At 33.4% G+C, this 18,219-nt stretch overlaps 2 protein-coding genes across 6 annotated transcripts; one reads left to right on the forward strand and one right to left on the reverse strand.

Moving 5' to 3' along the window:
• Positions 1 to 549: 549 nt before the first annotated feature.
• Positions 550 to 3,308, forward strand: LOC129882252 (metallothionein-like protein type 2 B). The gene is made up of 2 exons (XM_055956455.1): positions 550 to 703; positions 2,869 to 3,308. Exons 1-2 carry the CDS (start codon positions 639 to 641, stop codon positions 3,050 to 3,052), a joined length of 249 nt encoding a protein of 82 aa, XP_055812430.1. The 5' UTR covers positions 550 to 638; the 3' UTR covers positions 3,053 to 3,308.
• Positions 3,309 to 3,548: 240 nt separating this feature from the next.
• On the reverse strand, positions 3,549 to 9,729 carry LOC129882250 (kinesin-like protein KIN-10B). 5 transcript variants are annotated; one of them, XM_055956450.1, is made up of 15 exons: positions 9,621 to 9,729; positions 8,812 to 8,856; positions 8,168 to 8,423; positions 7,909 to 8,077; positions 7,128 to 7,518; positions 6,828 to 7,033; positions 6,427 to 6,737; positions 6,288 to 6,351; positions 5,713 to 5,809; positions 4,448 to 4,710; positions 4,318 to 4,364; positions 4,198 to 4,219; positions 3,992 to 4,054; positions 3,861 to 3,899; positions 3,549 to 3,766 (listed from the first exon to the last, which is right to left on the reverse strand). In XM_055956450.1, exons 3-15 carry the CDS (start codon positions 8,398 to 8,400, stop codon positions 3,722 to 3,724), a joined length of 1,950 nt encoding a protein of 649 aa, XP_055812425.1. In that variant the 5' UTR covers positions 8,401 to 8,423; positions 8,812 to 8,856; positions 9,621 to 9,729; the 3' UTR covers positions 3,549 to 3,721. The 5 variants fall into 5 exon arrangements, with proteins under 5 accessions (XP_055812425.1, XP_055812427.1, XP_055812423.1 ...); XM_055956452.1 differs by having other exon boundaries at positions 8,806 to 8,856; XM_055956448.1 differs by having other exon boundaries at positions 9,604 to 9,729.
• Between the last annotated feature and the right edge of the window lie 8,490 nt (positions 9,730 to 18,219).

Raw genomic sequence — 18,219 nt, forward strand, 5'->3', positions numbered from 1 at the left:
CATTTTTCTTTTAATTTGAGACACATTTTTTTGAATTTATTTTAAAAAGATGTTATTTTTTTATAATTAAAAATAACTTAAAATTCCTTGAGAAATTTATAGTCATTGGATGCACATTAAGTAAACTCATTTTCGTATAATAATTCACAAATCACATCAAAAATTGTAAATTATATTAGAAATATGACAAACTTAACTAAAAAAATATTGATAATTAGAATCAAATTTTTAATCTTCCTTATAGAATATCATCAGCTATGCTAACTTAGTTACTCTTATAAATATATTAAATTAGATATAAACACTGAATACAAATCATGGAGGATGTAAATATCTAGAACATACCAGCGTCTGTTAATTTAGGAGTGGATTAGTATGATAATTATGATAATAGGGAACAGATTTTGATAACAGAAAGCGACAGTTACGTGGACGAAATTAATATCATGAATGGACCGACTTACAAGGATAACATATTCCTATATGATCACGACACGTGTACGGTTGATGTCTTCCCTTCCTCCTCCTCCGTTGTACTATAAATGGACACTCATGGTTGTTCCTCAATACTCATTCTACATCAATCATTTCTTAATTTTTATACTTGTTTTTTTTGTTTCAAAAATCTCTGATCAATCATGTCTTGCTGTGGAGGAAACTGTGGTTGTGGATCTGGATGCAAGTGCGGCAACGGCTGTGGAGGGTAAATCCTTTTTCTTCTTTGTTAGTATTAATTTTTTTGAATTTTCATCCGGTGTTCGATATCTTAAATCAATTCGTGTTGTGTAAGGCCTTTTATCTGGCTCATTAATTATTATGTTTTTGAATTCGAGATGTCTGATTAAAAGTTGATTTGTCTATACTTTTTTTAAAAAATCAAAATTCGGATCCCATTTATCCAGTATCATGCATGGATGTCTTTTCTGTGAAAGAGATGAATTTTTTCTATCAGAAATTTGAGAAGTTCGTTCTCTATGTTGGTAATTTCTAGCAAAATTGAATTATTTATGGGATTACAAAAATAGTTTCGTGTTGGGCAATTTTCAATTTATGCCAATTTAGAGGGGTTGGCGATAAGTTCCTTTTATTAAGGGTATTTTTGTCTCCCCTTTACTTGATCTGAGTCGATGAGTCGATGGTCTATCTGAAACACTTTTCTACGGTCTATCTGAAACACTTTTCTACGGTCTATCTGAAACACTTTTCTACGATCTATCTGAAACACTTTTCTATGGTCTATCTGAAACACTTTTCTACGGTCTATCTGAAACACTTTTCTATCTTCAATAAGTAGGTGTAAGGTTGCGTATACATCACTCTCCCGGTTATTTTTATTTTTTTGTCCTTGTTTTTGGCTCCCCTAATTGATAGAGGGATTTGTGGTTCTTTTATGTCTTTATTCAACATGGAGTTCAACTGAAATTGTTAAAACCAGAAAGAAATTGGAACTTTGTAGAAAATGGAAACTTATTAATTTAGTGGATAAAGAAATGAAGTTAGTAGTTTATTGTTTTATATATACCACTTTTAAAAACATAAAACCAAGATGAACCTACAAATAAATTATTGTGCCATTATTTTTTGTATCAGTTTTTCTTTTCTAGAATTAAATTGGGACTAACATGATAAATTTAATATTTTATTAAATAAAATCACAATTTTGTTTGTATAAAACAAAAAAAGATGGGGATGCTATAATTTTGTAAATGTGATAGTCACTTAAGAGAAGTTATTCATGTTTTAACTTAGAAAAGGATCAAGAATATGTAGTTCTAATCATTAAGCCTTTTCTAAGCTGAATGTGCGGAACTTCTCTAAGGGTCGTTTCGTTGGGATAGTTATGTTGAGTAGTTTCTATTGCTTGTTTGGTTTGTCATATTCAAAATTATATTCATTTCATAAATTTTAAGAATAAGTTAGTTTATAAACTAAAATAAATTTTAGTATGAAAATTATCTATAGTGAAAGTGCATATGTTAGGAGAAATCAAAATATAAATAAATTAAAAATTAGACAAATAAATTTAACTTATAATATATTTATAAATAAAAAATTTATTTATAAAATTTAATTTTTTAATAGAAAAATATATTATCATAAATATAACGATTAATTAAGTTTGTGAATGTGGGGATATTTTAGTTATTTAATATATTTATAAGTTATCCTGGGATTACTATTTCATCCCAGGATGGGATAATTTATCTCAATATTAATTGTTAATTTTGAAATAAGTTATTACATTCTTTGCAACCAAACGAGGAATTAAAGGGGCACTTAAAAATTATTCTACTAATTATAGTATTAGATTGTCGCGTGGACATATTTTTTTGGCATTTAAAATTGTAACTGTGTGTTAATAAAATATTAACTTGATTGTGTTAATTTTAATTTGTTTTTGAAAAAGAAAAAGAACGAATCAAAATACAAGAATAATGATAGAATAATGACTCAAATTAGAACTTGGTAATGTTCATACAAATCTATTTATAGTGAGGGAGGGTCTTGGTTAAAGCTGCTTCCGTGACTACAAGGTGAGGGGTTCGTTCTATGGAAATAGAACCTTGTGGTCTGGTTCTTCCTTGGCTCCTCGCGTATATGTATATTGGTGTATATGTATATTGGGAGTTTAGTACATTTAGACTACACTCAATTCATGTTTATACCGAAATGTGCTTAAATGGAGCACCAGGGCAATGACAGTTCATATAATGACTCCATTTGTTTGGGATTGAAGGGTGGTTATTGTTTGGGAATTTTCTTATGGAGAATTATGTGTTGTTTATTAGCAAATTCTTTTGTTTGATTTTTCGAGGTATCGGTAAGTTTCTTATTTTTTGTATTTGTGGTGAATTTTGTCCATCGCAGATGTAAGATGTACCCAGACATGAGTTACATCGAGAGCAGCACAACAACCGAAACTTTGGTGTTTGGGGTGGGACCTGAGAAGACAAGCTTCGGCGCCATGGAGATGGGTGAAACCCCTGTTGCTGAGAATGGCTGCAAATGTGGATCTGACTGCAAGTGTGACCCTTGCACTTGTAACAAGTGAACAAACTAGTACTTAAACAGAGCAGAGATCATGGTGTTATAGCCTTTTATGGCTGAAGAAAATAGTTTTAAAATGTGTGTCCTAGTTTTATAGTTGTGTCTCGTCTGTTGAAACGGGGGGAAATTATCCTCTAATAAGAAATAGTAGATGGAAGTGTTTGTAAGTAACCAGTAATGTGGTTTGTGTAACATGAGCATCTCTGCTTCTGGTAATTTTTACAAATAAGTTTGGAAGTGTAGTGTTGTGGTTTCAACTACTTCAAGAACTTCCTTGTTAGTAATTCCTATTTTTTGTGTGTTTCTCCCTGGGCTGCAAAAGCAAAATAGAGAATGGAATATAACAAGATAACGTCTTTCTAAACAAAGCAACCTTCAGTAGGAGCAATACTACAATGCTTAGTTAGGAAATTTCGCGGCAAAAATAATATACCCCAAGAGAAATAACTACGAAATATGCTGAAATTTCGAAAAATCTATGGTTGGAATTGGTACAACAGGGGGGTGGAAGGTAGATCTTTGTCTAGCTCCAAATATTATGAGGTAATTAATACAAGCTTTCAAATCCAAGTACTTGCAAATAACAGTACAATATAAACTAAAGTTCTAGCCAGAAACACAATCTTAATTATACATGCTCCTTTATAACAACAAGATGTTGCAGAGAAGTTTTTCATCCCAGTACTCCTCTTGCAGCCCACCTGAATAAGTTATGTACCTACAGACGTATGCTCTTATAAGAATACTGCATATACTACAGACAGGCAAAAGGAGTACAAAGGAAATGCAGATAATACATTGCGTAGCACTACCTGCTTTGATGTCAATCCAATCTTCTCCAAGTCACCTAGCTGCACAAACCAGGCAAGTAGGCTTAGTTTTTTTACGCAGTCCCAAATCAAAGAATCTTTAACATCATAGATCTTAAAGAAGAGTTTCTTACTGATTTCATGGGACTTGTTTCCCTTAGTTCAATAATGTATTCAGTCATCTTTTGTCCAATTCCCTGGGTGATATGAAAGATGCAGTCAAACATCACAGCTAGTATGAACGATGACAATGTTAGAATCATGTGAAAATGGAGTCAAAACTCATTGCTGGTATAATGATGAAGAGTGTTAGAATTGTGTAAAGAGATCAAGAACATACCTTTATCGCCATGAGTTCCTCCCTAACACAATGTAGGACAAAATAAAATTAAAGATTCCATGAAGAAAGTAGAAATAGAGAAAATATAAAAGGGAAATGAAGACAAAGAACAACACTCACTTGCTGGCAGTGTTCAATAACTCAATGTACTCTTGGACAAGAGAGTTCTGTATACTCAACAGATATAATTATTATAACTGGAAATGCTAAACAATCAGAAGATTAATGATAAAATAAAGTTCCTGCGCACCTTCAATTTAGAACTTCGTGCACCAAATTTATCAAGTGGAGTTCCTAACGCTGGTATATTCTCATCAAAACTGCTTAAAGGAAGGGATGACATGGGAGTGTGCTGATTGCAGATAAGGTGTATTTGATCCTTCATGGACAAATTCTCATTGTTGATGTTGGAGTTGATGGGAGAAAGGACCTTCCTAGGGGTAACCTCATATCCTTTAAGGGAGCTGAAACAATCAACAATGGTCACTTCCTCCTCTACGTTGATTTGTTCATCTACACAAGACCAAACAGACAAAAATCTTCAAATTTTATTTGACTGCCTGTAAACAAGATATTTTATATTTACGTATTGAAAAAGTTTAGCAACGAATTTTCACAGATATCTGTAAATAGGGTCAATCAAACCCCACTTGTGGGATTTCACTGGATATGTTGTTGTATGTTTATCTGTAAATAGGGCCAATGAGACAAATAAACTCCAACTAAGTTACATATGTAAATGAAAAGATTTAGACATTAGTCTAAATGTGTTATGGGAGTAGGCATGCTTCAAGTAGATGATGCAATAGTAGTATGAATGCCTCTCTAGAGTATGCGAAAGAACACGAAGATGAGTGCTATTTTCAGGATAAACTTTTTTAGTGGAGGGGGAAAATCATTGTTTAATGACCCTTAAACTACTTGAAGAGGGGCCAGGCACACCGGGGGCTTAGTGGGTTCGAGTTCAACTTATTAAAATCTTTGTGAAATGGGCCGCCTAAGATTGTGTAATTCATGAACAGAAGCTGGTTTATAAAGGAGCAATTTTTAAGTAAAATGAGAATTTGATTATAACAAGTCATACAAAGGGATGTGCAATCTTATATTAAAAAGCAAGAAACTTAAAGAGCACCTAATATCGTGAAAATAAGCCATGGTCAAACAGATCAAACATTTTAGGTATAATCGATGAAAGTTCACTAATAAACCTGTGTGAAGTAGCTATTCAAGCACTCTCTATGAGAACATTGATAGAAAAGTACGGAACTAGCTTTGGCACATACATCATTGAAAAATTGTTTCGTTGCTGCAGCTTAATATGAGTTGATGCAGAATAGCTATTATACTACTCTCTGGGAGATGGAGGAGAACACTAGAACTAGCTTTGGCACATATATAATTGGAAAGATTATCACATGCTTGTAGCTTGATATGAGTCAGTTATATAGAATTGGATGAAGAATACATGCAGCAGACTGAAAAAACTGAGATGTGGTTATTATAACGGTCAAGTACCATGCACCACTGTATTAGAATCAGGCACAACCCTTCCAGAGAAAACCTCGAATTTCTTCTCTTCCCTTTGTCCACCAGTATCAGCAAGGTCCCGAGCCTGCATTTGCACATTATTACAGAAATCCAACTTAAAATGACTTATCAATTAAATCCAATTCTGCTATAATGAAAAGCTTGATCAAATTGTTCTGTTGTCCTTTCAAAAAGATTACATCAAAATTCTTTTTAGCTGTTAATTATCAGTTCTCACATACCAACTGAGTGATTCCCTTTGTGATAAAGATGACCGAAATTTAGGAATTGTTGTTTCCTTTGAGAGCTTATCAAGCTATCAGACGTTACATCAACTCAAAAGTGGAGTAATCCTAGAATCCGAGGATTGAGATAGTTAAGCTTAATGGTTACCAGTTCATCTTCATTCAAAGAAACGGAGTCACATAAACAGTAGCTAAGAAATTTAACGAAAGACCTTCCCTGAATCAAGTCTGTCAATGGATTTTATTAAATTTAACACAAAGTGCTGCATCATCAGCTCAAAAAGAGCTAGACAGAAATGATGTAATCATTCTTTTTACCTCCACTACTAAGTTTGATCGATGTCCATTTTTAAATAAATTTCTACAAGCTCCATCTGGATCCCTGTACGAACAGAGTTAAGCAATCATCAAAATCAAAGGCAGGTAAATACAGCAAGATTATAGAGTAATCACTTACCTCTTGTTTATGCTTGAAGCGCCTTGATTACTGATACATTTTTGCTTACTAGAGCTCCCAAATAAACCTAGCTTTCTGGTAGAGCACATGGAATTTGGAGTTTTGCTAGTAAATGGAGAATCAAATGCCCCGATTCTTTGAGAACTTTTTGTCTTGCCTTTAGATTCTAGCCATGCACGAAGCTTTGCTTCCATGTCAACTTTGACCTTTGGAGAATCTCCTTTTTGTGCTGAGGCAATAAAATTGGATATATGTCTTGACCTGGCTGCTAAACTAACTGTATGAAGAGATTCTTGGTACTCTCCTGGATTCTATGAACAAGAGAAAATAGTTGACAATGTTAAGAACAGTGTTGCATTCATGGTACTCAAAGGCAAGAAATGATATATACAACATCCTACCAAGCAAGCGACCATCAAAGCACGGCTTGTTCCACCAAGAGAGTCTTGCAATACCCTTGTCAATTTGCTTTCTCTATAGGGAATTCGTGGTTGATTGTTGTTCAATGCATATATTACATTTGACAGTGCGAATAAGGACTGGTTGATCTTAGCACTCTCTTGTAGACGAATTCCAGTGTTGCAAGTTCTTCTATTGTCTTCATTACCTAATTTAGTGACATTGAGTTACAGCATGTGAGTTACTTTTCAGTTCACTATTCTTACAACAATTCCTCGTTAGATTTAGTAATTTTTTCAGACCTGCCAAGTCAATAAGGTTCAACTTCCCAGTAATGACATTTCCAGAGTCATCACAGCTTGGAGTAGAAACATAAATCGTGAGCACGGCATGGCTCCTGCTAGAGACATCATTAACACCCGTATGTGCGACTTTTCTCCTCTGAACCGCACAAGAAAATGCTTCTTGGAACTCTGACATCGAACTGACAGCAACTTGCGCAAGTCCTTTGAGATGAATCTGCCCATCTTTGTCGTCCAATATGAAAATTTCCTTCTCCTTAAGTTCAAGTAGATCATAGCACCTATCCATGTATATTTCATAGTATGATATTGCTATGGTACTTTTCCCCTGACTCTTCAAGAGAATAGAGGACATTGCAAGTGGCATTAGACCAGGGAGGTTTTCTGTTCCCTGCATCAGCAACAAGGTTTTTCAAAACAATTCACATGTACATACAGGAATTAGGAAGGCCTGAACGGAACTATATTATACTTCAAATACATATCCCTGAAGAGGTCAAATGGAAAAGCTCTAGATTAGGATTATATGGGATATATGGGATAAGCTCATGCATGGTTTCAATCAGAAATGTCTGATACAGTGATATGTCCTTTGCTCAATCATGGATCTATGCTATAGAAGTTATAGAGCAGAAAAAGACTTGAAAAGAAACATTGAGTAGGTTTGTTATAACTTATAACTCTATATATATCTCCTACTCCATGTGTAAATTTTAGCAATCTAGTCCACTAGCAGGAGTGATGGAGCAAGTTGTGTGTTATGCAGACGAATAAAACATACCTGCATGGTGTAAGTTTTGCCACTCCCTGTAGCACCATAAGCAAATATTGTTACATTGCGACCTTGTAATATCCCGGGGATCAAAGGACTGACTTCTTTGCCAAATATTTTTCTTATATTGTTATCTTCTTGACCGAAAAATGCATCCAACTTGTAGCATTCATTACGACTGCAGTCAAAAACAAAAGGGCTCCCAGGATAAGGTTGTAGAAAGACAGATATAATCTTAGTGCATGACAATAATTGAGGAAAAACTGACCTAGTTTCATGATCTTTGAGATGAACTGTGACATCCTCAGAAGGCTCACATTCTGAATTGAGAACAGAGACACAAGAGATTGGTTTTCCATCTATCGAGTTAATTTCTCGAGGAAGAAAGGGACGAACTCTAACTATAACTCTAACTTTTGTGACCACAGTGGATTCTAACTGCTGTACTTTTCCAGGAGTTGAGTTTTCTGTTTGACATGTTTTAAGACCATTCATTTGCATATTACTCCCAGGGACAATAGAACCTGTTTATTTAACAACAATAAAATAAATACCATTAGCATTTTAAAAAATGTAGTCTTGTTGAACAAAGTATTTTCTCAATAAACAGCATCCCAGATTAATCTTTTGAACAAATGATTCTTCTTTTTATGGAACAACTCATCTACTTCTGAAAGGAACATCACGAAAAAGTTTCAACTGAGAGCATAAAGCAATTTACAGTTTGATTTGTTCTATGAATACTTCAGTATCATGGGATATTTCCTTTTCCTTTCAATCTTTATTTATCTATCCTGTCTATTTGAAACTGGTTAAACACCTACCCAAGAATAACAACAACAACAATATATCCGGTGTAGTTCCACAAAGTGGGTCTGGGGAGGATAGAGTGTATGTAGACCTTACCCCTACCTTTATGATAGACCCTCGCCTCAAGAAAAACCAATCCAAAGCAATCTAAAAAAAGAAAAGAAATGACGGATGTGAAAGCATAACAAAGCAATAATTCTATAATCAAAGTACAAGAAACAACCAAATCCGATAGTTACAAAAGTAGAACAAATAGAAACTACAAGAGTAATACTACGACTACTACTAGTATGGAAGGATTAGCCAGACACCTCTACTACCTTACTAACATACTACCCTAATCCGTGTCTTCCGCAACCTACCCAAGAATGTGAAATAATTTTAAAATCAGTTTAACAACCTCAGAAAGTGAGGATTTTTAACTATTTAATACAAAAAAATATATATATTCTCAATTCTACAAAGAATTGAGCTCAAAATGTCCCCTTTAATCAACATTGTACCAAATTACTAGCTTAACCATCCATTTACATTAGGGTTTAAGTTCTATTCACTGACATCATACTTTAAAACTACTATGTGATAATACAACTTAAATCCTTTAAAAATAAAACAAATAGCTCTCCGATCAAACAGTAAACCCAGTTCTTTTTCCGGCAAGAATAATCAAATTTAGAGTAAAATTGACTAAGATCATTCAATTTTTTTTTAAAAAATAAAATATTTATCGACAAAATTAAAACCAAAACTCAAGAGAATCTTAGTAGCTTATTTGATTGGCTAACTAAACTTCCATCTTGTTCGTGAGAATTGGATTCGTAATCCCTTACTCATTTCCCCTTCCCCTGTTCCCAATTTTTACAAAAAAGAAAAATCAAAGAATTATGTACTTACTTTGAAGATTTACTAACCTTTGGCTTTGTAGATCAGATCACACTCCAAAATTCAAAACTGTTTTTCCCTTTGTAACACTGTGTGTTTATGAAGAAAGAGTGCGTTTTTGAGATTAGTAATTTCAAATTCTCAAATGGCGGTCTCGGGTTTTGAAATTTTTTGAATTAAAGTGTTTTGGGCCTCTTGACTTTGGTACTTGGGTTTGCGTGGCCCACCCCCAACCCATTCCGCTATTTCCATTACTAAAATTTTTAGTCAAGTTTTCAAAAATTACTGAAATTGGTCAAAACTTCTCCTTCTTCCTTCCAATTCGTCATTAATGGCTTCTAATCTTCTTCTTCCTTCCCATTTCGCCATCAATGGCTTCTTTTCCTTTTTCCTTCCTCCTTCTCCCTCTGCATCGTCTTTCTGAGTCGTCGTTTTTTCTTTAAAATTTGACGTACAATCTCGATCTCCTCACTCATGGCACACTTTCTATATTTTCATTTTTTATATGCTGTGGGGCTTGTGAATCGTTTCGAACGAATTATATATCAAAAGACATGAAATATCAAAATAAATTCATAGCTAAAATTTAAGACTGTTTAGAGGTGATTTCAAGTTGATTGAGATTGAATAATCAATGTACTTCTAACAAATTTTTTTATCGTGCATTATATATAAATGCAACCAGTTTTTATTGTACAATATCGATACATACACTATATGTCATATATACACATTTATACACAACTATACAATATTGATACATTATATAATCTATTTATATAATGTATATGTATAGTATAAACAATGCATATTGATATATATACATTTTCATACGTAGATATACATCATATATATATATGATTATACAGTATGTATATAATATCGATATACTGCATGACTATTTATACAATATCGATACATTACATGTGCAACAATTATTTTTGTTGAATTTGTTTTGGTCACATATATGAAAGAGGTAAAAAATTGCTCCATCACGTTATTTTCATTTTTAATGTGAGAAATACCTTGAGAAGCCGTGTATATGTATAAGAAGGGAAAATAAAAAAGTTTGGCTCATAGTAGTAGCAGAGTTGCATATTGTGTGGTGATAATCTAGAACTGAAAGATGGACAGGAGTATGATTGGTGATTTAATTTAGATACTCTTCCTCAAGAAGACCAGCTTAGAATGGCTGCTATGATTGACTAGCTTCATAGTAGCCAAAGCATATGGGGTTGGGATGTTTTAGTCCTTCATATATAGCAAGTAGTCGAAATCATCTTTAATGTAGGAAAAATTGATTATTTTAATGCTTCATATATACCACGAAGAAATATTCCATAATATATAAAAAAAGTGATCATTTTAATCCTAAATCTTAAAGGCGACAATGCAAGATCAACGTATTGTGCCCATTTATTGGAAACAATTCTCCATATAATTATCAATAAACATTTGATGAGATCCAAAGTTTTTCTTTAACTTTGTAAGATAAACAAGACACAAGAAGTTTTAGCTATGTCAAGTTTGAGTACCAAATTACTAATGTGATTTTCGTATTTATTTTGGATGTAATGAAGAAGGTTTTCTTCCTATTAATAATACTAATAAAACGAGATAGGCTTCGTCCACTACATTTTTGGTATGGAATAGGGGTTAGCATGGTATGGTATGATACGGTACAGTATTTGAAACTTTGGTATGATAATTTCGATATTCGATTTTTAAAACTATTATACCATTATCATACTAATTTAATTCGGTATGGTTCGGTATTTTGAAGTTCGGTCTCGATATTTTGCAGTATGGTAAATCGGTAACTATAGTTTGTTCAACTTTGACTAATATATACTCGTATAATAGAGTATTATGACTTCAACAATTCAAAAAAAATATCATAATTTTATCATACTAACACATTACATATGTAGAAATGTATATTCAAAGGAAAGTACAAACAACTCCTTTTGTTAATCAATTACATTTAAAATACATTTCAATCAAAATAGAGTATTGGAAATTTCTACTTCTAAGCATTTAGCTTATACTAATACTATGTTGAATATTTGGAAGGGGAGTCTTAGAGTAACTGGTAAGTTGTTGCCATTTAATCAGGAGGTCACGGGTTCAAGCTTTGGAAACAGTCTTTGGCAGAAATGCAAGGTAAGGTTGTGTATAATAGACCCTTGTGGTCGGGCCCTTCCCCGGACCCTGCGCATAGCGGGAGCTTTAATGCACCGGACTGCCCTTTTTTATTTTGAATATTTGTTAGTATTTTAATAATATATATATATATATATATATATATATGTTATTTATGTAACTATATACTTCGATATGGTATTCGATATTTCTGTATGTTATTTCTAAATACCAAACACCGTATTGAATACCAAAAATATTTAAAATGTTTATCATATACCATACCAAATATCATAATAACAAAAATGTGGGGTCCAGTCCCCACTTTTTTGGTCAAAAGAAGGTTGCTGCCCATTTCCTTCTTAGTAAAAAAAATGGCTGCCAATTTTTCCTGCAAAGGTTTGTCAATAAAATGGGCAAGGTTGTGGGAAGAGTTCCTATAAAAGGAGTTCTTCAACTCCTCATTTTACACAACCAAGATAAGAGAGGAAAATAAATTAAAGAGCAAAGTAAGGTATTCCATAGACTATAAGAAAATAGTTTGTGGGAAAAAAAGTGAGAGCGATATTTTTAGTAAGGTGGAGATCAAAAAAATGTTATTCCTTTTGAGTCTGTGATAGTCATTTTTGAGTATTGTATTTGGTACTATCCAGTGTAAAATTTTATACTATAGTGATATCAGTTGCTCCTCTTAGCCTGTGGTTTTTTTCATTACTTAAAAGAGTTTCCACGTAAAATTCTTAATGTCATTATTTTCTCATTTTATTTCATTATTTGGACCATATATATTTTTGTATTAGTCCGTATTTTTCTAACAAATTGGTATCAGAGCAAGGTTTTATCTGAGTATGCTATGTGATTTCGGCATAGTCTAAACTTTCACATTAGAAAAGATTTTACTTTGATTTGCTATAGTTATATTTTTTGGGAGAAAACGATGGAAGCCAACACTAGTAAAATGATTACTCTGAATGGTGTTAATTATGTCATTTGAAAAGAGAAAAGAAGATTTGTTTTATGTCAAAAAATTTTATCAACCAGTTTTTACTAGTGTAAAGCCTGATAATAAAATAGATGAAGAGTAAAATTTGTTACATAGACAGATTTGTGGATTTATTAGGCAATGGATTGACGATAATGTGTTGAACCATATTTCTGGGGAGACACATGCTCGTATCCTATGGGAACATCTTGAAAGCTTATATGCTCGAAAGACTGGAATATAAAATGTTCTTAATAAAGCAGATGTTAAGTTTAAAGTATCATGATGGTTCTCCGATGACAGATCGCCTCAATAATTTTCAGGGAATTATGAATCAGTTGTCTGCTATGGGCATTAAATTTGACGAAGAAATTCAAATCTTGCTTCTACTTGGTTTTCTATCAGACTCTTAGGAAATATTTAGAACTGCATTGTCTAATTCTGTTCTGGATGGTGTGATCTCTATGGATTCCGCCAAGAGTAGTGTCTTGAACAAAGAGATGAGAAGAAAATCTCAAGGTTCTTCTTCTTCGTCAGATGTTCTACTAATTGGCTTCAGGGGAGAAATAAAAATCGTGGTTCTTAGAATAGAGAAGATAGCAGAAGCAAATTCAGAGGCAGGCTTATGGATATTGAGTGCTATCATTGTGGCATGAAATGGCACACAAAGAAGTTCTGTCGGAAATTGAAGAGGGAGAACAAAGACAAAGAGGAAAATAAAGAAGATGGCAATGAAAATTGCCTAGCCACCGTCTCCACCAAAGATCTTGTTACAGTATTTGATGCAGATCTGATAAATATAGCTTGAGATGAGTCAAGTTGGGTTGTGGACACTGGTGCCGCATCTCATGTGACATCAAGGAAGGAAATTTTCTCTTCATATACTCCTGGTGACTTTTGAACTTTGAGTATGAGTAATGAGATTGTATCTAGGGTGGTTGGTGTTGGTACAATTTGTTTGGAAACTAGTATTGAAACTAAACTAGTTTTGAACAATGTAAAACATGCACCTGATGTTCTTCTGCACTTAATTTCTGTTGGTGTTCTAGATAATGAAAGATATGTTAGTATTAGTGGAGGTGGAAAATGGAAACTTATTAAGGGTTCCTTGGTTGTGGCTCGTGGTAACAAACGTCGAGGTTTATATTGGACTACGACTTCTACTTGTGCCAATATGGTGAATGCAGTTGAGAGCGATAACTCCTCAACGTTATGGCATAAGAGGCTTAGCCACATCAGTGAGAAAAGACTTAATGTTTTAGCCAAGAAGAAATTATTGTCAAATTTCCAAAGTGCTAAATTAGAAAAGTGTGAGTACTGCTTGGCTGGAAAATAAAATAGAGTTTTCTTTAAGTCTAACCCTCTTTCAAGAAAGATAGAGTTGCTTGAGTTGGTGTACTTTGAATTATGCGGTCCAATGAAGACAAGGACTCTAGGTAGTACACTCTACTTTATCACTTTCATTGATAACTGCTCAAGAAAGCTTTAGATCTATGTCTTGAAAACTAAAGACCAAGTCTTGGGTGTCTTTAAGCAGTTTCAGGCTTCAGTTGAAAGAGAAACCGAAAAGAAACTGAAATGTATCGTACTGATAATGGTGATGAATATTGTGGACCATTTGATGAATACTGCAAGCATCAAGGTATTAGACACCAGAAGACTCTTCCTAAGACTCTTCAGCTTAATGGGTTGGCTAAGAGGATGAACATGACCTTGATAGAAAGAGTTAGATGTTTGCTTTCTGAAGTAAAGTTGTCGAATTTCTTTTGGGGTGAAGCCTTATTAACCGCTGCACATGTTATTAACTTATTTTCTGTTGTTGTTTTGCAAAATAATGTTCCAAATAGAGTTTGGTATGGAAAAGATATTTCTTATAACCATTTGAGAGTAATTGGTTGCAAAGCTTTTATACATGTGCCGAAAGATGAGAGGTTAAAGTTAAATGCCAAGACAAGGCAATGCATCTTTGTTGGATGTGGCCTTGATGAATTTGGTTACCTGCTATATGATCCAATCGAAAAGAAGCTTGTAAGAATCCGCGATATCGTCTTCATGGAGAATCAAATCATTAAAGATATTGACATAGCGAAAAAGCTAGAATCTTCAAGTTCTGATGGCATAGTCCATCTTGATCAAGTTCCTCATACAAGTGTGTATGACGTTGGTGGGCTTGATAATAATGGTGATCCTCAAAATCAAGTTCCAGATCAACATATTGATGATAAAAATGATGTTGTTATTAATGATGAACTTTCTTATGAAGTTGTGGACAAATCAAATATTTCTCTTAGTAGGTCCATAAGACAACGAATTCCTTTCTCTTGTTATTCACCTAATGAATATGTGCTACTCTATGACGGGGGTGAACCTGAATATTATGAGGAATCCATGAGAGATGAGATTAAATCTTTGCATGAGAACTATGCTTATGAGTTGGTGACACTGCCTAAAGCCATGAGAGCTTTAAAGAATAAGTGAGTGTTCAAAGTTAAAGTTGAAGAACACAGCTTGAAACCCAAATACAAAGCTAGATTGGTTGTTAAGGTATTTGATCAAAGAAAGGGTATTGACTTTGACGAAATATTTTCTCCTGTCGTAAAAATGTCCTCAATTCATACAGTTCTTGATTTGACTCCTAGTCGTAATTTAGAGATTGAGAAGATAGATGTGAAGACGACTTTTCTTCACGGTGACCTAGAAGAGGAGATTTATATGGAATAATTTAAGGGCTTCAAAGTAAATAGTAGAAAATTTTTTGTGAGCAAACTCAAAAAGAGTCTTTATAGGCTAAAGCAAGCTCCTAGACAGTGATACAAAATGTTTGAATCTGTTATGAGAGAGCAAGGCTATAAGAAGACTTCTTCAAATCATTGTGTATTTGTACAAAAAATTTCTGACGATGATTTTAGTATTCTCTTGCTATATGTGGACGATATGTTGATTGTGGGCAGGAATACTTCCAAGATTGATGAGTTGAAGAAAACATTGTGTAAGTCTTTTGCTATGAAAGACTTGGGTCATGACAAGCAAATTTTGGGCATGAGAATTACTCGTCTCAGGAATGAAAGAAAAATTTATCTATCATAAGAGAAGTACATGAACGTGTACAGAAACGCTTCAACATAAAAAATGCTAAGCCTGTTAGCACACCTCTTGCTGGTCATATAAAGTTGAGCAAGAAGATGTGTCCTACAACTCTGGAGGAAAAATGAAACATGACCAAAGTTTCATATTCCTCCATCGTCGGAAGTTTAATGTATGCAATGATATGCACTAGACCTGATATTGCTCACGCAGTTGGTGTTGTCAGCAGATTTCTCGACAATCCAAGAAAACAACATTGGAAAGCTGTAAAGTGAATACTCAAGTATCTGAGAGGAAGCTCAGATAAATGTATGTGTTTTGAAGGATCAAATCCAATCTTGAAAGGCTATGCAGATGCTAATATGGCAGGGGACCTTGATAACAAAAATTTCACTATTGGATATTTGTTCACTTTTTCAGAAAGAGCTATATCATGGAAGTCAAAGTTGCAGAAGTATGTTGCACTATCTACAACTGAAACTGAGTATATTGCGGCTACTGAAGCTGGCAAGGAGATGATATAGCTCAAGTAATTTCTTCAAGAGCTTGGCTTGCATCAGAAAGAGTATGTTGTCTATTGTGATAGCCAAAGTGCAATAGACTTGAGCAAGGACTCCATGTACCATGCAAGGACGAAACACATAAACGTGAGATATCACTGGATTCGAGAAAAGATAGAAAACAAATCTATGCAGGTTCAAAAGATCTACAAATAAGAATCCTGCAAATATGCTGACCAAAGTGGTAATAAGGGATAAGTTTAAATTGTGCAAAGAACTTGTTGGGATGAGCTCTCTTTGAGAAGATGAAGATACCTCCTTCTAGTGAATGAGACTGGAGGGGGAGATTTGTGGGGTCCAGTCCCCACTTTTTTTTTATCAAAAGAAGGTTGCAGCCTATTTTCTTCATAGTCAAACATGGCTGCCAATTTTTCCTGCAAATTGCAAAGGTTTGTCAACAAAGTGGGCAAGGTTGGTGGGAAGAGTTCCTATAAAAGAAGTTTTTCAGCTCCTCATTTTACACAACCAAGATAAGAGACATAAAAAATTAGAGAGCAAAGTAAGGTATTCCATAGATTATAAGAAAATAGTCTGTAAAAAAAATAGAGAGTGAACGACATTTTTAGTAAGGTGGGAGATCAAAAGAGTGTTATTACTTTTGAGTATGTGGTTGTCATTTTTGAGTATTATACTTGGTACTATCCAGTGTAAAATTCCTTACTATAGTGGTATCAGTTGCTCCTCTTGGCCCGTGGTTTTTCCCTTATTTAAAAGGGTTTTCACGTAAAATTCTCGGTGTCAGTTTTTCATATTTTATTTTATTATTTGGACCAGATATATTTTTGTGTTAGTCCGCGTTTTTCCAACAAAAATCACGGTATCAAAAATTTCGAAATGGTATGATAATTCGGTGTATACCATACCATGCCCACCCCTAGTATATGGAAGGTAGGCTTCGTCCACTACATTTTTGGTATGGGAAAATGATGCGAATAAGCAAATATATACAAGTTAATTAATTAACATAGTTATATTTTAGCTAATTTATAATTTGCCACTAACATTTAGCATTAATTACGGTTCAAATTTGTATAATTCGAAATTTGTATAACTTTTGTTTAATATAATTTTATATAATATAATTTATATAACTATTTAAAATTTAGATGTTTGTGCTTGTATAAATTTATTATTTTGAGTTTACACAAAAACAACTCAATCATCCGCAAATTATATAAATGGGGCAGCTTAGACTATAGCTACAACCCGTAAATATGCAAACTATAGCTAAGAAACCTAATTAAGTTTATTATAATGGTTATCTGCGAAATTTCCCATTTTGATATTGTATCAAGTTGATTTTTACCATAACAAAGTAATAATCCACACAAAGCTTCAAAGAATTAGATGGTTGTATAGATATAAATAAAAATAGTGTCATTCTTCTTACGTAAATCCAATATATTTTATTCTAATTATACATTGTGCCATTATTTCACTCTAAACTTCAAAAGAAGTTGAGTGAAAATAATCTATCCACACAAAATTACAATATTTTTTTTTAAAAAAATGCATCTCCACATACAATTTCATTTTTAAATATTTTTTTTTAAAAAAAATTAACTTCAAATACTTTTTCTTAAATATCACTCGGCACATGTTCAAATGCCTACTAAATGGTTCTTACATTCAATTTCTTTTCTCAATGTTACTTTAATTTGTGGGTTAACTAATATATATACAAAAAGCAAATAGAGTAGAAGGAATATCATAAAGATTTAACAAGGTTCGATCAAATTCGAAATGAAAAACAGTGAGAGTTTCCATATGCTCATGGAACTTCTAATTCTTATTAAGATGAATAACACTTTAATTGTTACTAATTACTAAAATCTTCTTCTGATATAATCCAAAATCACT

This window comes from Solanum dulcamara, chromosome 3, assembly GCF_947179165.1.
Source record: "Solanum dulcamara chromosome 3, daSolDulc1.2, whole genome shotgun sequence".
Lineage (NCBI taxonomy): Eukaryota > Viridiplantae > Streptophyta > Magnoliopsida > Solanales > Solanaceae > Solanum > Solanum dulcamara.